Here is a 25,453-nt window from a genome sequence, read left to right on the forward strand (position 1 = left end):
CTTATTCCCCCGTAGTTAGTTTTTAGTTAAGTTTTTGTGGAGATTTTGATTAACATAGGTGTGTGTTGTGGTGAGTGATTGCATGTGTTGATTGTGTTGGAGCATGACTGTGTGTGAAGGGCTAGGCAGTGCTCAGGGGCAGCAACTGTAGTTGCGGTCACTAGGTGCAGCTTCCCCCGATATTGTTGTTTGTGCATTGATTGTAGATAGTGGGGATTTCTTGTGGAGTAGGACTTTATTGTGAAGTAAGAACTTATATCTGGGTGGGAGTAGCAGGGTTGAGATCTTTGGTGGTATGTTACGTTTTGCGGCTGCGGTGCAATATGTGGTAGAGGGACTGGGCTGGGGTGGAGGGGACACTGAGGATCATGTGATGCTATGGCTACCTGTTTCAAAGTGGTAACATGAAATGTGCTTGGGCTCCACTCCTATGTTAAACGGTATAGGATACCAATATATATCTGCCAGCAGGGCATACATACTGCTCTGTTACAAGAGACACACCTGGTGCAAAAACTTTTGAGGGGGCAATTATACTCTGCTGCATACTCTAATTATGACCGCAGAGTTCTAATATGGGTCGCCTCTCCAGTCCCAATCTGGATTCGGAGCTTTAAAGTGGATATAGAGGGTAGATGCCTAATACTGTATGGCCTGCTGGATAAACGAAAGGTGTGCCTGCTGAATGTGTATGCTCACAATACAGATGATGGCGCATTCTGTCTTGCATGGAGCGAGAGCTCCTCCTCTACGTTGGGACCACCCCTCTTATGGGCTGGGAATTTCAACTGTGTGCTTGACGGTAGTTGGAATAGTCACCCCATTAGACAAGATACAAAACCTAATATGGTGGCCATGCTGAGCGGTGTGATGGAACACGTGCTGTCTGGATGCCTGGTGCATGACACATCCGCAGAAATGCACATGCTATGACCTAACTCATAACGCATATAGTTACCTTGTCACTGAAATACTAGATGTTCAGATACTGGGTAGATACCTCTCCGACCATGCACTGCTGCTGTTGGAATGGGGAGTATGTGGAGACAGACGCAAAGTTCCACTGTGGCGCCTATGCCCAAGAGTGCTTGCCAACTCTCAGTTCCACGAGAAGCTTAGAACAGTGACTGTTGATTATTTTGAAACCAATTGGTCTATAACAACATGAAGGGGGATGGAGTGGGATTTCCTCAAAGCAGTGACCGGGAAGAGAGGGATGCCTGTACCGTATTGACAGCAGAAAGAGCGGCAGTTAGTGACCCCCTAGCGAGACTCCCCTACCTAGGGGGGAACGGCAACAGGCTCTATTGACTGACCAAAGGATGGTAGGGTAGACCTGAATAGGCTTACCATACAAGAAGCCAAGATAGTTATGCTCCCTAAACCAGGTAATGACCTTTCGGACTGATTTTTAGTCACGGGTATGGACGGCTGCTCTATGCTGGACCAGTTGCACATGTTCGAACTGGACATGTTGTGTCTGAGTGCATCCATATTGAGAGGGACACAGACAGGGATGCCCCCTATGGCCACTCCTCTTCGCGTTAGTGATGAAACCACTGGCGATCTGGCTCGCGGCAACATGACTGAGTGGGGTATTGAGGTGGGAAGCGTCACCCAGGTTGTCTCGCTCTATGCAGATGACGCACTTGTTTGTCACACACCCAGAGAGGTCAGTTGGGGTGTTTCTGTGGATCATGACTAAATTCGGTGCAGTGTCTGGCCTACATGTCAACAAGCAGAACACAGTTCTGTTCCCCCTAGTAATGCTGTGGTATGCACAACTGTCCGGACTCCCAGCGACTGAGTTTTGTTGGTAAAAAAACACTTCTGATATTCCGATGGGCAGAGTTGCACTGTGCTAAATGTTTCTATTGCCCTGCTGTTTATCTGCTCTACATAATGCCATGTACGGTGTTCCAAAATCCACATTTGCTTAATTAAATAGCCTCTTGGTGTCCCTAACATGTGCTGGTAAAATGAGCAGAGTTAAATTCGATATCCTAGAATTAGGTGCTCAACTAGGGGGCCTGCAACTGCAAGTTCTACAGTTATATTACTTTGCAAGCCTCTTGCAGTATGTAGCACAGTGATGTGCAGATAGCTTGAATGAGGAGAAAAACCTTCTGGAAGCATGGAAGGCAAACGCAGATCTTTCACAATGCCTCATTCAGGGGGGGCGGGTATTCCCGGTGAGCACCCCTTTATGGTCGGATAGGTGGTAGTGGCCTGGGAACATACAGTTGAACAGGTGTAACTTTGGGCACCCTATGATAGGCTGTTGCTCCTCTAATGGCCAAAGCCCAGTCGAGCTATCCAATCCGTGATGGATATGTCACAATGGTTTGGAAGGGGCTGCAATACAACTTGTGACCTCTACCTAAATGGCAATTGATTACGATGAGGGATGCACAGGATCTATTTGGCCCTGACCAAGGCCTGTTTCTACAATGTACCAAGGTTTCCCACACTTTCCGCGACATTTGGACAGACTTTCCCACGGACTCTGCAGAATCCCAGATGTAACAGATACTATTATACCCTGGGTGATTCTCGGGGATTAATTTCTTATATTTACATGACACTTAGGTAGATCACCAAGTTGACACAACAGCACTCCGGGGCAGATGAACTGATTATCTGCCCGAGCCGCTTTCTGATAGTGCCTGGAGGAGAGTGTTCGCACAAGTCAAGGAGGTGGCTAGTAATGCCAGGGTTTAAGCCTACCCTGTTTTATTACATACACCAAGCCCATATGACCCGCAGTGTTTACATAGTATTAACAGAGCTCGGTCGGACGCTTTCTCTAGGTATGAGTCTGCGCCGGCATCCTTTCTCCATATGACGTGGGACTATGGCAAACTACAAGGGTTTTGGGAAGAGGTCCTACAGGTTCTACACGAGATTACACATGTGTGCCCGTGGAAACCTCTGTCAGGCACTGGCAGCTTGGGGTACTTCCAACTCCTACGCTTTTGAGGCCAAGATGAACTTTTGGTTAGCTCTCCTGGGGCTTGTGCTCACTAAACAATGGGTGGCCATCCTTTGGACGCAGCCCACTATCGGTTCGGAAATGGATAGAGAGCATGCATGAATGGGGCCTTATGGAGGACAGGCAGCTGCAGGCGGTATGGACTGATGGTCCTGCTGAACAAGATTTGGAAAACTGAGAGGGGTTGTTGGACAGTTTGGTGGAGGTTGAACTGCCGACATATGGTTTCTCAATTACCTCAAAGAATCCAGACCCAGGGGCATCCCCTGTGGAGGGTTACAGTGTTAGCTTATAAGCTGGGTTTGAGTGGGTGCATGTTCCTGAGTGTGTGTGTGTGTGTGCGTTCCACTGACAGCGTGTTGGGGTTACTATGACCCTTCTGCCTCCCGTCCCCCCATGTTCTCTTTGCCACTCTCTTGTGTTCTGTCCTTCCCCACCTCCCCCTTTGTGGGGCTGCTCATTTCTGTATAATATTTTGTTGTTCAGTTGTAATATCATACAATGATTTCATGCAATGGGGCAATTCTCACTGTTATCGCATTGGTTTTAGAGTGGGAATGGATACTGCTCTGCTTTACTAAAAATCATTTGGGTTATCTTAATTTGCCTTGATTTAGTACTGATTACAATAAAAACGTGTTTTTTAAAATAAAAAAATAGGTAGATCGCTCTGCAAGTGTCAGACCTGTTAATGTTCCAAGTCGCAGGCACATTACTGCTCCAGTACCTGGTCCTGCTCCAAGTCGCAGTCTTCAAGCAAGTCAAAGAAGTCTAAGCAGGACTCTTCTCCCATTTGTCCCTTCCACACCAGGGATATGCAGCAGATAAGACTTCAGAACTATTGTCCGACTCCAAACCTATTCTATGGTCCTGATGTACCCCTTCATCGTGTCTGGGACATTCTGGGCTATAGCTTGGGGTTCGAGTTTAATCCTGGGTTCCAGCAGGGGCATGTCTAAGGACTCTTGTCCTTATGCATCATATTGGCTCTGTGTCTGCTAGCACATATGAGTTTTGCATTGAACCTCACTTTCAATGAGGTCACCTTTTTTTTGTTCTTCTTTTTCTTTTTTTTGTCCTTTGTACAGCATCCACTTATTGAGCCATCCTGAGACCTTCAGTGGTGGCAGGCTTGGTAGGTTCACTGAATGTCCGGATGCCAGCACTGAGCCGAGCACAAATGGCATCTTCATCCAGAGGTGGCTCGAGGCATCTTTGGGTAGTGTCATGGTTACTGCATGCTGGTGTTTCGAGTAGGAGATTCCCTGGGAGACTCATTCCATCTGCAGTTGGGCACAGGACTCCTGTATGCCTTCCCATCACTACCCCACTTTCTCTAAGTTGTGAGTAGTGTCAGGCAAGACGGCTCAAATTATTTTGATACCTCTAGATTGGGCCAGAAAAGTGTGGAACTCTGGAGGAGTGAGCCTCAGCTTTTGCCTTTCAGTTAGACGGTCTCTTTCGAGAGGACCTCCTCCCTCAGCACAAGGGCATGGGCCTACATCCGAGTCTCCACAACCTACAGGGCCCATACATTGATATTTAGCTGCTGCAATTGAACAGTTTCAATTTAGCTGTTGAAGTAGTAGATATTAATTTTGGGGTTTGCTGCTCATCTACCAAATCGGTTTGTTTGGGTTGTTTGGTGAAGTTTAGGCCCTCTGAGAAAGGGGGGGGGGGGCTGGACTGTCAAGTTGATCTTTCACAGGCCAAGTTATCTGATAATTTGTTGTCTGACCCAGCTAAGCTTTACAGTGAACACCATTATTTGTCAGTCCTTTTGGCTGTTCTATGGCCAGCGCCAGTATTCAAGTTGCCAGCTCAGAAGCACTTCCAACCGCCATTATTCAAGTTGTCAGCTCAAATGCACTTCCAACCGCATTTATTCAAGTTGCCAGCTCAGATGCACTTTCTAAAAGATTTCACATAAATGTTTTTCTATCAACAACTTTTATTATGTCTCAATGGGGCCTTCATTTGGTCCTTATGTTCCTGATGTAGACTCTTACATGCCGTTGCACAGATGTTCTCTCTGACTGCCAACTTTAAAAAGAGTATCCCTCATAATACTTCAGCCAACCTGTCACTGCAACCCATGTACGCTGCCTTCTTCCTTAGCAAATTGATGCTGAGGATTTACAGCATTTTTCTTTCAGTCGCAACCCTTAAAGGAGGGGGAGAGGCTTCACCGGCTAGATTCAAATTGAGCTCTGTTTTAACATTGAATGCACAATGGAATATAGAGGTGACAACCAGCTTTTTGGGATTTTCCGGTGCTAAAACAGGAATGGCAGTGCAGACCGAAGCCCTGAAAAGCTTGATTGTCTTGTGCATAAAAACTTGCTATGCTTTGGTCAAGAAGGAAACCCAAGCCTCTCAAACTCCCAAAGTCTCAGCAACAGGAGTTTGCTGCAAAGTCTACTCTATGTTCAGACCCTATTTTTTTTTTCAAATCAATTTTTATTGAAAAAGAATAGACACAAAAATTAACATGTACATGAAATGAGCTACATGCGCGGTCATAAAAGAAAAAGAAAATAAAATAAGGCAGGATAATACATAATCTCACAATATAACAGGTAAGCATACAATATCCACAAAAAGCTAACAAATAGGTCCGACACAATGAAGAAACCGGTCAATCAGTTACATATAAAATGAATGCTACGTACAAGATGTCCTTGTCCAGGTCCCTGGGGCTCCAATTAGGTCTAACATCCTGTGAAACTATGCGAGAGTGGTAGTGCATAGGGACGGGTGTTGCCCCATCCAACAAACCAATACATAGGGTGGGGCTGGTGGGTGGGAGGGGAGGGGAAGGGGGGTTGGGGTTCTCATTGTGTTCTTATTTTACTTTCATTTTATGTTGTCACTACCTTTTGCTTTTTCAGGTCCGTCTGTTGCTATTTGCACTATACAAGCACTGTTACATATTGCTCTGTGATCTGTATCTACCGCAGGTCCTCTGGTTACTCTGATTCTCACTTGTTCATGGGAGGGGCTACAGTTGTAATCCACTGGGTCTCCTGCCTCTCGGCTGTCCTATCATTAACATGGAAGCATATTGCTATTATGACCATCATTATGGGCGGAATTATGTACTTGACCGGCTCTGATCTTTCAATATATCCCTATGACACACTCCACAGTTAACACACCACTCGGCATCGCCAAAGTGGACAACCTAAAAATAATTTCACTTAATGTCGAGGGTCTTAATCAACCGGTTAAACGGCAGAAGATCCTGGACTACCTCCGAAGACAAAGAGGAGATATTGTCCTGTTGCAGGAAACTAAGATTGATGCTTAAAACAATTCAACACACTTAGGAATAAATTCTACGATGAAGTGGTAGGGTCTGAAGCGCTAGGCAAGAAAAATGGCGTTTTGACACTGAAAGCAAAAAAAATCTAATATTGAATTGCTCTCCTTCACGGCCGATACTAACGGGACGTGGGTCACAACTAGGCTGCTCAAAGATAACACAGAGTTTTATGTCACAAATGTTTATGCCCCTAATACCAGTGACTTAGGTTTCTGGACAGATCTCACTGAACAGATTGAAACTTTCCCCGACTCGGCTGTACATATCCTGGCAGGTGATTTTAATTTACCCCTTAACCCAACTCTCGACAGGGACTCCAGGTGCACTTTACGTGGCAATAAATCTCACAAAGCCCTTACTAACCTTTGTGCTCGCTTTAACTTAGTGGACTTGTGGCGGTTGCAAAACCCTGCAGGGAGAGAATGTACATTCTACTCTCCTCCTCACGATTCGTATTCCCGCATTGATTATCTCCTCATTACAAAGAATGGCATCCCCAGAATAGAAGAAACAACAATAGAACCTAGGGTTCTCTCTGATCACTCGTGTATCTCACTATCCATTAAAACAGTCTACCCGTCAATCTGTTTGGCAGCTAAATGAGGAGGTACTGGAGAAAGAGCAACATCGGTCTACCATAGAGTCTGCCATCAAAGTGTACCTGGAAGACAATAAGAGAGGGGACACTTCTGACCTAACTCGCTGGGAAGCTTTGAAAAGTACTATAAGGGGATGTATTATCAAAATCAGATCAGCCGTGAATAAGGAATACAATAAGGCCCTAGAAGACTTAGAAAGGGAGATATCAGCTCTAGAAAACAAACACCTGCTAGACCGGAACGATGCTACACTAAATAAGTTGGCAATAAAATAATAAGCAAAGAGCAGGGGTTTGGTTAAATAGGCGGAAACAGTTTAAACTCTGTGAATCAAACAAGGCGGGCAAGAGCCTGGCCACATACTTAACATTTAAAGTGCAGAAAAACACTATTAACACAATTAAAGATCAAGCCGGAGTGACCCACTCAGACCCTGACAAGATTGCCAAAATATTTAAAGACTTTTATGAAAACCTTTATGCCAAGAATAAAGAAGTAGAAGAAGCTAAAATCCTAGATTACTTAGAGGAATGTGACTTGCCATCCCTCTCCCCTGGTGAGCAATCGGACCTTGACAGTCCAATCTTGGGCTTGGAAATAGAGAAAGCAATCAAATCGTTAAAATGCGGGAAGACCCCCGGACCAGATGGGTTTAGTGCTAGATTCTATAAATGCTTCCCTTCTCTCTTATCACAACCACTCTTACATCTGTTTCAGGAACTCAGTGTGACGGGTGAGTTAAAGGGCGCCCTGTCTGAAGCTATCATTGCCGTCTTACCTAAGGAGGGGAAAGACCCAACACTCCCTAAAAACTATAGACCTATCTCCCTTATTAACCTAGATTGTAAGCTCTTTGCCCTGATCCTGGCCAACCGTCTCCAGAAAGTTCTACCCCAGCTTGTCCACCCTTCACAAGTAGGCTTTTTAAAATACAGGCTATCCAGTGACAATACCAGAATACTAGCGCATGTACTCGAAGGCAAAACTTATTAACACCCCCACAGCAGCGATAACGCTTGATGCCGAAAAGGCCTTTGATAAAGTGGACTGGATGTATCTAGAGGCGGTGTTAAATAAATGTAATCTAGGGAAGACCTTCACGAGAATGGTAATGTCCCTCTATTCCTGTCCTTCGGCCAGAGTTAGGGCGGGGGTGTTCGTTATCCTCATCTTTCTGACTACAACAAGGAACCAGACAAGGGTCCCCCCTCTCCTCCTCATTATTTTTACTCGTAATTGAACCATTCCTTCATCACATACGGAATAACGATGGCATTTCGGGAATCCCCTTTAACGATTGCACGATAAAACTAACCGCCTATGCAGATGAAGTTTTGGTTGTTTCGGAAAAGGCCGAGGAGGCTATACCTGCCCTCATGTCCACTATTGACGAGTTCTCATGCGTATCAGGGTATAAATTAAACAAAGATAAAACTGAAGTTAAATTATTGAATAATCTGGGTAACAAGGAGGTGTTGGGTAATTCTGTTCAGACCCAATTTTATTTTAGAATCCATGGTTCTGGAGCTGGCACCATAGAATGAAACTTCCAGGGTTCTGCAGCACCAAGAGATGGACGTCTGACCCCGGGATCTGTGAATCCACATAGAAGGGCCTTGCTGGGACTCGCAGATCTAGGGACTGGATCCATGAATCCTGTAAAACCAATTATTCATTTTTTGTTTTTATTTTTCAGGGTCAGAGTCTCTCAACTTGCCTTCTTATATGAACTTTACTTTTTTTCAGGACTTTCGGACCAAATTCTTTAATATTGGCCGCAATATTTGATCTTGTGTTGTAGCTAGAAAAGGGGATCCCTTTGGATCCATAGTTACGAAATGGCAGATAAAAGCAAAATCCTCAGAGGATCTCAACGGTCCAAAAATCTCGATCTGTTTAACCCCTTCATGCCCACCTCACGTACCAATTTGGAAGCTAATTTCTCAAATTACTGAATGGATTTACAGAGAACCAACTAAAGGCACTGCCTTAAGTAAAGTTCTACCTTTGTGTCAAATTTGTGTAATTCAGTTTAGTAATTTTTTCTGGTCCAAAGAGCAACATTTCCAATGATAATTAAAATGGGAAATTACGCTGTTGGGACTCACAATTTTTCTTTGCCCCGCTTGACAGATCGGCACAAAACTTCATATGAAAGGACCCATTGTGGAGGAAGTAATTTCTGGAAAGTTTAGTACAAGTTCATCAAAAGGCACCAAAGTTTATTATGTAAACAAAAAATGCAATTCCTATGGAAACTCCATTCTAACTACACTGGTGCGATCACCAACAGTGATATGTATGATATATCATTTTCGTTTTTGCCACCTAATTTAATCTTTCATGCCTCATGATGTTAGTAGCCTTGACAATCGCAAAGCTCTGCAACGTAGTTTGGGGCTGTAACTTTGATGTTGAAAGTTGCAACTGAAATTATTTTTATCATATATACATACATGCTTTCAGGATGCTTTTATTCAAAGACTTTGTCTTCAATACAAATGTCCACAATGCAATTTAGAATTGCAAATAAATAACTTTGCCCTAATGGCATATCAGCATGAATACTCATGAGTAAAACGTTTCATAAAATATGAATTTCTACTTGTGTTGCTGTTCCAATCTGTATTTAGGAACTACAACAGGGGAAGTGATCTAACTTAAACCCTAGAGACTTTCATACTTCTTGCGTCATTGTTTGCCAAGAAATTAATAATCATATGGTGGATTTTAAGTGTTGCCTAATTGCAACTATTTTAAGGTGCTTTCTGAGATGAACTTATAAACTAATAAAAAAGCCAATAATAACTCCAATCATTATGGCCTTCTTAAAGACGAAAGGTTAATCAAGACACATCAGGTGCCTCAGGATTAGTGCCTGGCTCCACCCCACTAACCAAGTGCTGTATGGACAGCAACAGTGAAAACGTTTACATATTAGGTGGCTTCACATACAATGCCCAAGACCTACTTGATTCTTCAGAATGGATTTGTCATCCATTCTGAAAGTTCCTGTAGGTCTTGGGCATTGTAGGCAGTCACCTTATATGCAGATGTTTTCCCTGGGCCCAGTTACTCAAGCATTCAAAATCATTTTTGGGTGAAGGAAAGAATGGGACACACTAATTCAGAGTCATGAAAAATGTATATACTTAGGATGTACCCTGCTTGGGGCGGGCACTTGGTGGAAATCTCCTGCTGGTCACAGCCATGGTAGTTGGGATCATTTGCCTCTGATATCCTGGGGCCTATCCTCCTATGGCCCTGCAAACTGTGCCCAGTACATCCTTTCTACACTGGCACTCAGTTGAGCAACAGTGAGCTGTCAAAGGAGTTTGTTTCGGGACTGACACTCAACTCAACTAGTCGAACAACATACAATAAATCTCTGCCCAGCTCAGTGCTTGTCTTTTAGTAAAAATAAAGTATTTTAAGAACAGCAGAATGTAATACTGGACACTTAGGGGTTCGACTACAAGGTTACAAAATCTTACTCATGTGCTCTTAAAAAAGCTGTACTCCCTCAAAAGTGCCACCCCTCCACACTCCACATTGTCCTCAAAAGCTTGTGGTAGCTTCCCGGCAATTCAAGTTTAAGCAAGATTAGGTAAAGATGCTTGTTGCCTTTTCAGGAACCTGTACCCCAGTTTAAACATTTCTGAACCCCACTGAGTCTCACTGGTTAAGGAAACTTCTTACGGCAGGATTTTCCTTGTGCATTCACTATAGTCTTTTAGTCTTTGGAGGCTGGGTCTAGTGGTACCGGCTCAGTTGCAAGGTGGAGTGTCTGGTGTTCGATGATGCATGTGTCTGTTTACCTCGTTGGGGTCTTTGGTGTCACTTGACCACTGTGGCTGTCGCATTCCTCTCTATGGAACCACTGACAACATTTGTGTGACAGATCGGCTTAATGTCTGCTAGTTTTCAGCTGTGGCAACCTCTTCTCTGGGATTGTTCCACACGTTTGCAATGACAGCACCAGTCCTTCGAACATACTTCAGGGGTGCTGGATGGCACATTGCTGCTTGGCTTAAACTTTCTGTTTGTGGCATGTGTGCTGTAGATACACATGCTTTGAATACTCCTGCCATCTAGTGTTGGGTCCAGATGTTTGCAAGTTGTTTTTCTTCGAAGAAGTCTTTTCCAGTCACAAGGTAAGGTGGCTCCTTCTTTCGGTGATATTGCACATGGGCAACGACTTCATTGTTAGATTGTTTTCTTTCCGCCATTGGGTTTGGACGTGAATTGTGGTGCTCCAGTTCGAAACTGTCCTTAGGGTTCCCCTCAGTGAGCAATCCTCTGTATCCTCATCGGTATTATTTCCGTATGGATCTCACTATTCACAGTTTATCGAATAGATCAGAACACTCTCCATCTTCGATCGAGAAGACATCATGGACGGCCTTCGAGCCTAGTCCTCTGCCGATGGAATGAACTCCGTTTCAGTTCTATCCTCTGTGCTACTCTAAGTACCCGCACACCGACCTGCATAAAGTCTACAGATTGTGCCTCCCACCAGGGCACAAAGTAGAGGATTGTGACACTTGTGGATCGTTGTGATCGAAAAAAACGTTGCAGGATCGTCAGGCTTGACGAAGGGACCTGCAATGAAAAAACATTGAACATACTATAGATATCTTTGGGGAAGACACTGAACACGAAGAGATGGAGGCGTACGCGGCAGAAGAGGAGGAGGCATACTCCAAGAATCGGACTCAGAGCTGGAAATCGAGTTAGTCCAAAGACATTCCAGTGGGACAGGGTGCTGTGAGTAACAAAGCCCCTTTGCTCCTCAAACTCTCTTCGATTAAACAAAAGGCTTTGGCACCACCACTGCCTTCTGGCCATGGTTGGCCCCGACATGCTGTTCTAATGCCCCGACCTCGGGCTCACCCCTGAAACAGTCTCTCAAGCCTTCTGGCTCGGGACTGAGTTGAGAAAAGACATCTTCGGAACGGAAACCTTCTGGGTTAAAAAAACAAGTCTTGTTCGGCACCGATATTAAAGGTTACCCTTCAAAAGCCTCCAGAACCTATCCAGTACATTATGAATGAGACCAGACCCCAAGCAAAAGAAAATTTATATTAATCCAGATACTGGACATATTTTGGCTAAAGGTGTAACATCTTCCAAAAGAAAGATTATCTCAGAGGACACCATCAACAAAATGCCACTTCAAAAGGAGGAGGACATGGCTACAAGTCCTATCTACCCTAATCCTCAATTCCCTCCACCATCTTAACCACTACTACCATTGCTAGGCTCAGACCCTTTACACAGAACACCTCAGTGTTCTTCACACACACAGCTTGATCTAGGGGATGGTGATGATAATGAAAATAGTTCACTACCAACAGACCCATGGGATGACTATAATATCGATCCACCATTGGACAATGACCCTAATTTATATTCGGCAAAACCATCACATCCCGATGACCATGCAGCATATCAGGAGTTGATTTCCCGGCCAGCATCTCACCTTGGGGTCACATTATATAATGAGTCTTTAGTAGAAAACTTTTTGTTCAAGACACAAGGTTCTCCACATAGAACAAGTCAAAGTTTTCCTATGTTAAAAGGCATGATGAGGCATGACGATTACATTTTTTAATACCCTGTATGACCAGTATATTAACACCTAGGGTTGACAGAAAATACAAACTTCCAGTGTCTGATGCCATTTTTATTAAAGGGCAAGTACCTTTAGCAGACGCACTTCCTCCAGACAAGGAGTCTAAATTAGTAGCTGCTCAATCCGCTAACCAATGACGCATTGCCAACACATAAGGCTTATTAGACAGATATGATCGAGCCCACTAGTACGAATTGGAAGACCCGCTTCAAAACCTCCCAGATCAGCACAAGAAAAGAGCACAAGAATTAGTATAAGAAGGTAAACTAATATATAATTCCTCCATTAGATGTACTCTAGTTGCTGCTGACACTGCAGCAAGGGAAATTAACACCAGCATTCTCCCACATGCATGGCTTAGGATTTCAGGATTTAAAACGGAGGTTCAGCAATCTAGCCTCAATACTCAGTTTGACAAAGAACACCTTTCTGGACCTCAAGTAGATGAGGCACACGAAAAAATGAAAAAATACACGGGTAGTAAAATCTATTAGAGCACTTCAGTCCCCATCTAACAGAGGCACCTTTCATCGTTCATTCTATAGAGGAGGAATCCAAAAGTAATTCCACCGACCCTAATGCCTCCTCATATAAATCCAACATGCTACCCTCTCCATCTATAGGTTTCTATAGAGGTGGTACTGAGAAAATGATTTCAAGGGTAGTGGTAAAGGCACACATACACATACCTCACCATCTCCCAATAAGCAGTGACTCGCCTAAAATTCTCCCGATCGTTTTACACCTGTCGGGGGAAGACTTCCACATTTTTTTTCCCATTTGGCAATCGATAACATCAGACAAATGGGTATTAGACATTATCCAACATGATTATTGTGTGGAGCTTACCAGCAACCCTCCCAATATTCCACCTCTGATTCGCAAACTTTGCTTACAGCACCTACAGCTCCTCAAAGAAGAAGTACAAGCTTTTTGTAATAAAAGGAGCTATAGAACCAGTTCCATTACAACACCAAGGGTCTTTTGTTACTAACTGCTCAACACCCACTCCGTCAACAGACATGCTGTGGAACTCTGGAACCTCCTCGACACAACATCACCAGACATCGCCTTCCTCACGCGAACCTGGATGAACGTCTCCTCAGCCCCCGACATCGCCATCCCGGGTGGGTACAAGATCATCAGGAGGGACCGCATCAACCAGACCGGAGGAGGCATCGCCATCGTCCACAAGAACACCATCCGCATCACGACCGACTCCAACGACACCTTCGCCGCCGCGGAGCACCTCCACTTCCAGATACACACCGACCCAAAGACGACCCTCAGAGGCACCCTCGTCTACAGACCCCCGGGACCACGCACACAATTCAGCGAAGACATCACGGACTTCATCAGCCCGCACGCCCTCCCCTCCACCAACTACATCCTCCTAGGGGACCTCAACTTCCACCTGGAGAACAACAAGGACCGCAACACCGCCGCCCTGCTGGAAAACCTCGCCAACCTCGGACTCAAGCAACTGGTCAACCCCCCCACCCACTACGCCGGCCACACGCTTGATCCCGTCTTCTCTTCCAGCAAGCACATCACCTTCAGCCACGCCACCGGACTCCACTGGACCGACTACAGCTGCATCCACTACAGCTTCAGAAGAACCACGACCCACCACCACCCGCAACAGGTTCCTCACAGGAGCTGGAGCAAGATCACCGCCGACCAGCTCACCACCTCCCTCAGCCAGAGCCCACCCGCCAGCACAACGACCCCAACGAAGCAGCCCGCAACTTCACACAGTGGCTGACCGCCTGCGCCGACGACCTCGCACCACTGAAGAACCCTCCCAGCAGACCGAGAAGCAAGAAGGCCTCCTGGTTCACCGACGAACTCAAGGACTCCAAGAAGAACTGCCGCACCCTCGAGAAAGCCTGGCTCCTCGACCAGACCACAGACAACATGACCGCCCTCAAACAAGCCACCCGCAAGCACCACCAGCTTATCCGCACCACCAAGAAGAAATCACTGAAGGAACGGCTGGACAACAACGCCCACGACAGCAAGGAACTCTTCAGCATCGTCAAGGAGTTCTCCAACCCCAGCACCGGCAACAACGACATCACTCCTTCACAAGATCTCTGCGACTCTCTCGCCACGTTCTTCCACCGCAAGATCGCCGACATCCACAACAGCTTCGGCGCACCATCCACGCACCCAACCGTCGAACCAACGCCCCCCACCGCCAGCCTCCGCACCTGGACCACGGTGACCACCGAAGACACAGCCCGCACGATGAACACCATCCACTCCGGATCTCCGGCCGACCCCTGCCCCCACCACGTCTTCAACAAGGCCGACTCCACCATCGCACCCCAACTCCGGAACGTCATCAACACCTCCTTCAACACCGCCACCTTCCCGGAGAGCTGGAAGCATGCCGAGCTCAGCGCCCTACTGAAGAAACCAACAGCGGACCCCACCCACCTCAAGAACTTCCGCCCCATCTTGCTCCTCCCTTTTCCTGCTAAAGTCATCGAGAAGATCGTCAACAGACAGCTGGCCGCCTTCCTCGAGACGAATGGATCCCTCGACCCCTCGCAGTCCGGTTTCAGAGCCAACCACAGCACCGAGACCGCCCTGATCGCAGCCACCGACGACATCCGAGCCCTGCTCGACAACGGGGAAACAGCGGCACTCATCCTCCTGGACCTCTCTGCAGCGTTTGACACGGTCTGCCACCGCACCCTAGTTCAACGCCTCCGCAACATCGGCATCCAAGAGAAGGCACTGGAGTGGATCATCTCGTTCCTCGCCGGAAGAACACAGAGAGTTCGCCTCCCCCCGTTTCGATCCGAGGCCACCGAAGTCCTCTGCGGCGTACCTCAAGGTTCATCACTCAGCCCCACCCTCTTCAACGTCTACATGAGACCTCTTGCAGCCATCGCACGCCAACACATCCTCACCATCATCTCCTACACCGACGACACCCAGCTGATCCTCTCCCTCACCAGGGACCCCGACACCACCAGAACCAGCCTACACGAAGGGATGAAAGACGTCGCCGAGTGGATGAAGAACAGCCGCCCGAAACTGAACTCCGACAAGACGGAAGTCCTCATCCTGGGACCATCGCCCTCCGCCTGGGACGACTCCTGGTGGCCCCCCGCCCTGGGCACCACTCCCAAGCCAACAGACCACGCACGCAACCTGGGCTTCATCCTGGACTCCTCCCTCTCGATGACCAGACAAGTCCACGCCGTCTCCTCATCTTGCTTTCACACCCTACGCATGCTCCGCAAGATCTTCCGATGGATCCCGACCGAAACCAGGAAGACGGTCACCCAGGCACTCGTCACCAGCCGACTGGACTACGGAAACACCCTCTACGCCGGAACCACAGCCAAGCTACAGAGGAGACTCCAACGCATCCAGAACGCCTCCGCCCGACTCATCCTGGACATCCCCCGACGCAGCCACATCTCCGGCCACCTAAGGGACCTGCACTGGCTCCCCGTCAACAAGAGGATCACGTTCAGGCTCCTCACCCACGCACACAAGTCTCTCCACGACCTGGGCCCCAAGTACCTCAACGACCGCCTGACCTTCTACACGCCCACCCGCCAGCTACGATCTACTAGCCTGGCCCTCGCCGCCGTACCACGCATCCGAAGAGCCACCGACTGAGGCAGATCCTTCTGCTACCTGGCGGCCAAGACATGGAACTCCCTCCCCATCCACCTTCGACTGACCCAGGACCATCTCGCCTTCAGGAGACAACTCAAGACCTGGCTGTTCGAGCAGTAGCGGACCCCTTCTCCCAAGCGCCTTGAGACCCTCCCGGGTGAGTAGCACGCTATACAAGTGTTATGATTGATTGATTGATTAACTGTATTTCCTAATCCCCAAAAAGGACAGGTCCCTAAGGCCAACATTGGCCCTAAGGATGTTAAACCTGTACATACTGTCAGAACATTTCTATATGTTTACGCTTCAGCAAGAGCTTCCACTTCTATAGCACTGTGACTTTATGGCTACACTAGACTTAAGACACATACTTTCACATTCCTGTTTATCCAGCACATTGCAAATAACTCCGATTTCTGATAGCAGGAAATCACTATCAGTTCAAAGTACTACCATTCGGAGTTACTACTGCACCCAGAGTGTTCACAGAAATGTCTAGCAGTAATAGCAGCTCATCTCAAAATACAACAAATTCATGTTTTCCCATGTCTAGACGATTGGCTCTTCAAAGCCAGTGCACAGCGAAAGTGCTTGCAACACACTTGGACTACATTACACCTTCTCCATCAGTTGGGGTTTGCAGTCAATACACAAAAGCCCCATCTTCAACCCTCACAAATCTAATCCTATTTGGGAGTGAGTCTAAAAACTCACACAGCTCTAGGTTCTCCCAATGCAGCCAGGGTTCTAAATCTTCTGACTCTGTTACTACAGTTTCAAACCAGCCAATACTTAACAGTCAGCACTTTCATGCAACTACTAGATATGATGGCATCATGCATTGCAATAGTGCCTCATGCAAGATTACACATGCGTCTCCTACAGGAATGCGTAGCACTTCAGTGAAATCAATCATAGGGTCAATTAACAGATCTAGTGTTGATAGACAGCCACATCTAACGAGCTCTACAGTGGTGAAACGCTCAAAATAAGGGCTCTTCATCGACCCTGTTCCACAGATCGTACTAACAGCAGACTCATCTCTCACAGGTTGGGATGCCCATCTACAGAATCTAACAATTCAGGGTTTATGGGACAACAAGCACTAAAAATCTCCACATCAGCTAATTGGGGCTTCTAGCTGTCTATTTAGCACTAAAAGCTTTTCAACCTCGCCTCATAGGGAAAGTTGTCCTTGCCCGCACAGACAATAGGATAGCCATGTACTATGTATAAAAAGGGGGGGGGGGTACATGCTACACAACGGTCATGCCTCTCTCAGACCATTTGGTGTTGGGTAATTCATCACAGAATTAATGTTCTGGAAGAGCACGGAGTGAACAATCAAATTGCCGACACCCTCAGCAGGATCCGGCAACAAATACACAAATGGGAACTTGACCCCCAGGATCCGGCAACAAATACACAAATGGGAACTTGATCCCCAGGTTCTCCTTCCAAAAATGGGGATTCCCATAGATCTGTTTGCCGCTGCAGACAACTCAAAATGCCCAAACTTAGCCTCTAGATTCCCACACCCTCTATCCAAAGGCAATACCCTATGGATGAACTGGGCAGGCATATTTGCTTAAGCTTTTCCACCTCTCCCTCTCCTTCTGTTTCGGAAACTCAGGCAAACATCACTCGCAATGATTTTAGTGGCTCCCACATGGGCTTGTCAACCATGGTTCACCACACTGTTAGACCTATCAGTGATTCCACATCAAAAGATGCACCTCAGTTCCAGCCCTCTCACTCAGAGCCATGGAGAAATTAGATTCCCAAATCCCAAGGAACTCAACCTAGTGATCTGGCTCCTGAAGTCCTAGAATTTGGATGCTTAAATTTGCCACCAGATTGTATGACCATTCTTAAAGAATCAAGAAAACCTACCATGGTATGTTATGTGGGGGATATGGAAGAGATTTGTTGTATATTGTTACAACAGCATTATTAATTTGCTAGATGCATCTATACAAAATACTATTTGTTACCTTTTGCATCTACAACGAGCTGGCTTAGCCTATACATCCATTCGGTTTCACCTTGCAGCAGTGGCCGCAAATTTGCAAAACAGACAACACTTATAGTTGTTCGCGGTTCCGGTAATCAAGGTTATTATGGAAGGCCTTAAAAGAGGGACCACCCAGGGTACCACCTGCACCAGTTTGGAACCTTAACATCGTTCTCATAAGGCTCATGGGTCCACCTTTTAAGCCATAACACAATTGTTCATTACAACTTCATTTATGGAAAGTTGCCTTTCTAATTGCTATCAATTCATTAAGGATGGTTGGTGAGCTACATGCATTAACCTTAGAAGAACACTTTTTTCAACTTCCTAAAGATAGTAGTTTTTTGCACGAACCGAAAATTCCTTTCAAACGTAGTTTCTGCTTTTCATATTAACCAATCAGTTGTTATTGGTGTTCTTTCTTCAACCTGATTCAGTGGCAGAAAGGGCTCTTCACACACTTGATGTCAAAAGAGCACTATTTTAATATATTGAAAGGACAAAAGATTTTCGTAAAACAAAGAATCTTTTTGTGCCATTTGCTCCACTCCACAAAGGCCATCCAATCTCTAAATCTAGTATTTCTAGATGGATTGTTAAATGTATTAAAACTTGCTATGCTAAAGCTAAAAGAACTTTATGTATAACTCCTAGAGCACATTCCACTCGAAAAAAAGGAGCATCTATGGCCTTTTTAGTCAACATTCAAATAGCTGATATTTGTAAAGCAGCAACATGGTCTACACCACACACTTTTGCTAAACATTATTGTATGGATTTGTTAGCATGTCACAGGCTAATGTAGGACAAGCAGTGGTAAAAAGACTTTTTCAAACTACTGCAATACCTACCGGTTAACCATCGCTTTGGGAGGATACTACTATATAATCTGCGCAAAGCATATGTATATACAGCACAAATGCCTCGAATGTTGCATACGCCTGGACATCTCTATACTTCACATACTTACTCCATTCTCACCCTTTTGCGGGAAAACAACCTGGCAAAAGAGTCAATGCCCATGAGCAATATCACCGAAAGAAGAATTCACCTTACCTCGTTACTAGAAAAGACTTATTCGAAGAAAAACAACTTGCAAACATACGGTCCAAACACTAGATGGCAGCATTATGCAAAGCATTTGAATCTACAGCTGTACATGCCAAGAATAGATGCTTGCTGGGTAAGTAACAATCCTTACGCAGTTCACCACAAGAACCACACCTTGACCCCTCACAACTCAGGTTGCTCCCAGCAACACTCCTGCTATGCAGTCTCCTTCTTCGGTGTGCCTTACACACTGAGAACATGGCTGGGCTTATCCACCTGAACAAACTCTGCTCCTGCATGGCCAGGTATTCTTCTTTCCTTTCTGAGCAAGCAGGCAGGCTTCTAGGCAGACCCACAGCCTCTCTAGAAATGTATAAAGTCTTCAGGTGATGTCCCTTCAACTCTGGGAGACGGGTGTTATGCAGACATAGCTGTGGTCTTACAGAAGCATTTTCCTATACTTTTTAAATCACTCCCTTCCTTGGTCAAGAAGAACTTGGAACTGAAACAAAATGGGATGGTTTGTGTCCCACTTTTTCACTCATTTTCCAGACATGGGATTTTGATTCACTGTCTAAAGCCCTGGAACCAGTTTGGGGTGAATTATTTTCAAATGTCAATTTTCCAGTTGTAGTGCTCCAGACAGCCTTTTTGCAAGATTTTTGCTTTTATAGCAAGTAGTGATGATGCGCGCTTCAAGCAGGAGTATCCAAAATATGGGCACAATGACGTATGAAGACTATTCACTGGCTGTCGTCCGTCTTCGTGAAGTAGCAATTTGGGACAGACAAAAGGACAGGCCATGTCTAGAAAAGTCCTCGCCCTAAACAACAATACCTGCTGACTCCCCCCTCCCCCCCCCCCCTCCTCTCATCCTGCAATGGCAGTGCTCAGGGAAAATATAATCAACAATCACTTGCTTGCCCTCATACAGTTTCTAGCCCTCTCTAGCCCTCTCTACAGGTTCTGGTTCTTGAACCTCCCTCAAAGGAATGCAAGCAGTCGGCTTCCACTGTACATGGATGATGTATCCCTCTTGTGAATTGCTAAACCAGAGACCATCCAAAATGGATCCCACTGGCCAGTTGGTTTTAGCTAAGCTGCTTGACAATTCAGTCCCCTGGCTTGGTGAAACATATCCTAGACATTGCAGCACCTACTGTATGATTGTCCACTTACTCTGGAGTTCTGTTCCAAGGTTTAGGAAGTTGCTACTAAAGTCTGAGATTTGGGATTATTTTTCGTATGGATTATGTGTAAATCATGTGCATAGCCATACCTTTTACCTGTGCATATATGAATGATTTGATTCCCTTATCCCTGACGCCATTAATAAATTACTCTTAATTAGAATTATTTTAGAGTACTTTGTTAATGCCCGGTGGGCCTGTATTATTTTTACCAGAAATGGTGCTAACCTCAGACTTTGTAAATTATATAAATTATCGCTTACCCACCGACTGTTTTGGATGCCCCTCGATACTTATGTTGTTAATTCATCATTGGGCAAATTGTAAAACCTGATCTGTCCTAAAATGTATAGCTGACATTTGACTTACATGGTATACTTGTAAAACCTGATCTGTCCTAAAATGTATAGCTGACATTTGACTTACATGGTATACTTGTTTCGTGTGCTCTTGAAAGTAGCTCATTGTTAATTTATTTTCTTAGCACTCTTTACTTCGTAATAGCTTTATTTTATGTTTGCATGTTGTTTCATATGTATATTCCCATACTATATTCAGTATTGGTTTTCGTCGTTTCCTTCTTCTAAAATTAATAACATAGCTAGTAAATGAATGGATGCTGACCTGCTCTTTCTCCCTGCTGTAGGTGAAGTTGAATAAGCTGGCGTTCCTGAACCAGTTCCACTTTGGTGTGTTCTATGCGTTTGTCAAGCTGAAGGAGCAAGAGTGCAGGAACATTGTGTGGATCGCGGAGTGCATTGCCCAGAGGCACCGAGCCAAAATCGACAATTACATCCCAATCTTCTGAGGGGTCCACCGAGCAGCCCCTCGTGTCGTGACGGGGATGTATGGAGGGCACGCCCGCTCCCAAAACGACACAGAGGACCAAATGAGTGTGGTTGTGAAGATTGGATTCCGGGAGCTGTTGGGTCTTTTCCATCCGAGGCTGAGCCATGCTGCCACGTTTGAGGCTGCTTCTAGCATGGCGCCCATGCTCGCTGCGGCCTCTAGGGATGGCTTGGTTGAAGGATGCTAAGTGTATTTTATCTGTAACTATCACTGTACTTCTACTGATATGTCTGTGTACACACCAACATTGGTAATCATTCGTGAGGGTGCGATCGGGTTAGAGCTGGTTTCATCTGCCTCTGTAGAAGCTTTGGGGAACTGCATAAAGCAAAGGAGTCTGCTATTCGACCTTTGCCTGACGTCAGATTGTAACTTAAGCCTGAAAAGAGCTGAAATATTCTAACTGATCCAAGGGAGGGTTGTGCACATTAGTCTGCAAAAAAGGAGAAGACGGTCCAACTGACAGAACTAGTTTCCTGATTAGAAATGCATTGGCACGTATTTTAATCTTAGTCCTTAGTGTGTGTCCTTTATTTTCCCTTTGATCAAAATCCACCCCAGAGGGATCTACCACTTGTGTAAATCCTGAAGAAGGAAAACTTTCACTTGTGAAGAAATCCTCATTGGGGCGAAATTAAAGTAAGCAACAACAATCAACTCACCTTTTAGGCAAAAAAAAGATGTGATTGAGTTGGTATATATATATATATATTCCACATTGATGTGTGTTCTACTCAATCAGTTGCAGCACAGTGGATCTCTTTAAACTATTGACATCACCGTCTCATACTGAAAGACCACCCTATGTACACGATTTAAACGATGGCCGTGATGTGGTCATCCTACCCCGCCAGTGTGCCGTGCAGTTTGTAGGGTTCCCTAATCCCTCTTGGTACTAGTCGTGTACCTTCAAAGAAAGCTTCTTTGTGAACGGGGGCCTATCTGGATAAATGCGGACTGGCGCGGTCCCCACCTTGCGGATGGCACCCCCTTCCCACTCGCCTCCCAAAAAAGGCTCAGTGTCCCAGAGCAGCATGTATTGTGGGGTTCTCGCCAGTGCCCATTGACTCCGCATAGATGGCTACTTTTACCTTGGTCTTTTACAAAATGCCTTGTCAGGATGAAAGTGAGATGGCCTGTAAATTCTGCAGGCTTGATGTAAAGCTCAGCAAGACTCTTGGGGCTGTTCTGCGGGTCTTCATCCAGTCTGGGCGTTGTGCAATAGTATATTTAGAGTAGGTCATGGTTTCCACAGCCATCCCCGGGTCGTCGCTTCTCACAGTGCAGCAGATGCAGCTCTCTCTCACAGTCGGAGGAAACGATCGATGCTCAGGGTGAGACTGATGTTGGTGTCTTGTACCTGATATAACAGCGTGTCTTTGATGACACGAATGAGGCGTGGAGCGCGCAATCTGCCCTGTTTTTACTTTAAAAGCTCAGATTGTGTGTCCCTAGCTGTTCCCCATCCAGTCCGTTTTTTTGTGTGAATGCATTAATATGTTGATACTTTTGTTTACTTTTGATTAGTGTATAGAGTTTCCTGCCACAGAATGGACTTGGACAATTACTTGTTAGTTGTGAATGTGAACAAATGTTAGAATAGGCGATGATTCTGGGGATCAAACTGCAAAAACGTTTACAGAGATGATTATTCTTAAAAATATTTGCTTAATATTTATACTATTTTTTTTTTCTTTGCACTGTAGCAACAATTCACTGTAAGCTTTCGCATAAACTGCTGAAGTGCGACCAGGAAAGGGAGAACAGCAGTTATTCAGGCGCAAGTAGAATTTCCTCGGTTTTGGCAGTACTATGAACAGAGTTATTGAGTCGTATCCGTTTCCACGCACTTAAAGCATCCCCTTTCATGACGGTCTCAGCAGAGGTCATAGGTTCTGGCCTTCCCTGGTATTATTTCGGATCTTGGTAGGGGAGAGATCATGGTATTTCTACTTCAGTGCTTTGTCTTAAGCCATGTTGGCTGAAAACACAAATAATGGCCACGAAGGTTGAGCTTCTGTTCCACTGCATTGAATTACCTTTTTGTAGGGCTATTGGGCTGTTATAAGGCCCTCACAGAACAGAGATCCGCGCCAGCAGTTGTCTGCCCTAGATGGAGAGGGATGTATAAGGTGTAATTATTGCAGTAACACCATCTTGGATGGTACTGGCAAAATTCATGACGGATCATTCAAAACATTCCAAACCCTACACTTTTATATAGCACTATAATCCAACGAAATCTAACTTTGAAAAGTCCCATGGGTTGCGGTTTAAGTGAGCCTAGGTAGAACCTCCTACGTGTGCTGTGTCATACACTATGTAGTACAGGGACACCTTTCTAGGTTGTGTATGTCGATAAGCACCTAGCTTCACCATTACAGTGGATGCTGCAGGTGGGTATCCCCCAGAATGGATTAGTGTCTCCGCAATGTGTCGTAAAATGAGTGAAGAATATTGGCTGTTATGTCTGTGCAGCTCCAGTCTTGTGTAACTGATTATAAGATCTGACGTCAGTCAAGCAGTGACCCATCGCCATGAAGGCTTCAAGACTGTGTTTGCTCTAGAAGTGTGACCTAAACACCCGCCATCCCATGAGCAGACCTGGGCCCACCGCTAGTGGCCCTCTACATTTTTTAAGACTCCCTTGTGGTGGTGTCCTGGTGTCCCTTCTGCCCAGGTCAGAGAAAACTTTGCTTATGGTCTCAGCCTGTCGCTCTATATAGCCTCCTGCAATTGTTTTCATCTGGAGCCCCGTCACACTACCAGTAACACTTCTTAAATGTTAAGATATGTTCATAATGTTCTACAATAATGCCTCAGCCCCTTTAGAGTGCTGTTTTACGTTTCAGTTTAGTACCGCAATAAACAGCCACATATGGTTTTGATACAAAACTAAGTAAGGCTAATATTTCCGTTTTTAAATCCCCAAAATAGCTCCGTGGACATCCCGTTTCGTTGTTGCAGAGGATTTCCAAGCTCCTCCCACTTCCTCTCTTACCCCTTTAGTCTTCAGCTGCCTTATCCAATTATAGTGTTTGTGAATGATCTCAGGAGGCACGATAACCTCTGAACACCATACCCCCCACCCCCATGGACTTGTTTCACTTTGTCCCTGCTCTCCGCTATAAACTTGGCCTGGCGGGTTTGCTGGCAGGAGCCGTGCATGGACGTTTCCACTGAATAAAGTCATGCTGTTGCTTGAACATTCGAGCTGTGCAGGGGGCGCGTCCAGCCAGTGAGAATGTGCAGCCATTCGTTGGGTTACCAGGTTTGGCCCTCTGTCCTGGAAGGAGTAGGGGTATGCAAAGTTCACAGCGTGGGTGAGGGATAAGTTGCAAGGCATGACTGTTGGGAATCCCTCTGGCGAATATTTTCACTTTATGAAATCTGAGGACCACTATCTATCTGCGAGCTTCATTGGCCAATCACAATAACTCTCCACTCCCGGGTGACTGTGCTTCATTGAGCCCTGCTTTCCACTGACTCCGGCTCTTTTACTTTTTGCCCAGGTGTTGGACAGAGCTCTGCTTTCTCTTGTGGTGCAGTGTGTCCCCCAGTGTACCACGGTGGTAGCTTTGTCATGGAATGGCTACTCAGTGCTGGTCTCTGGTTCATGCCCCCCAGCCCTTCGCTGCTCTGCGAGCTATAGTGAGACATGAGTGCGCCCCTCAACCATAAATAAGAGTTCAGTACTTATTTTATCAATGTACCTGGTATACTGTGCACCGAAGCCCCAGTGAAGCGCCGACAACAAACGAACTTCACCGAAAGCACGCGGCATCCCCTCGGCCTCCTCTTTACTTCCAAGACCGACGCTCCAGGAAGTGTCTTGTGCATGTTTTAGCGAGTCATTGTACCGATGGTATGTGCGCCCTGTGCCCACGTGTTTCAACTTTGTTTCCGCCACCTACAAATGAAAAGTATCCAATAAATATTGTATCGACAGTATCATTCATGTGTGTTTTTGTAGTTTATTTAAGGGGCGCCTAGCAGCACCATTTAGGCGTTTTTGTCTCCATTATTCAGCTCAGCAGTGTTGGTAATCCCAGCACACTGGGCTACTTAATCAACCAGTGAACGTTTAACAACTCAACAGCACCAATATTGTTGTGAAGTGTATGTGTTGCGTTGTTTCACAGAAAAAGGCTATGTTA

At 45.8% G+C, this 25,453-nt stretch overlaps 1 protein-coding gene across 1 annotated transcript in view; it reads left to right on the top strand.

Annotated features, from left to right (window-relative positions):
- Window positions 1-25,247, top strand: part of ATP6V0D1 (ATPase H+ transporting V0 subunit d1) — a 218,893-nt gene extending 193,646 nt beyond the window's left edge. The window contains exon 8 of the mRNA XM_078669739.1: window positions 21,094-25,247. Coding sequence (XP_078525865.1) covers window positions 21,094-21,255 — 162 coding nt within the window. The 3' untranslated portion in view covers window positions 21,256-25,247. The remainder of the gene's footprint in view (window positions 1-21,093) is intronic.
- Window positions 25,248-25,453: the final 206 nt, after the last annotated feature.

This window comes from Lissotriton helveticus, chromosome 12 (assembly GCF_964261635.1).
Source record: "Lissotriton helveticus chromosome 12, aLisHel1.1, whole genome shotgun sequence".
NCBI lineage: Eukaryota > Metazoa > Chordata > Amphibia > Caudata > Salamandridae > Lissotriton > Lissotriton helveticus.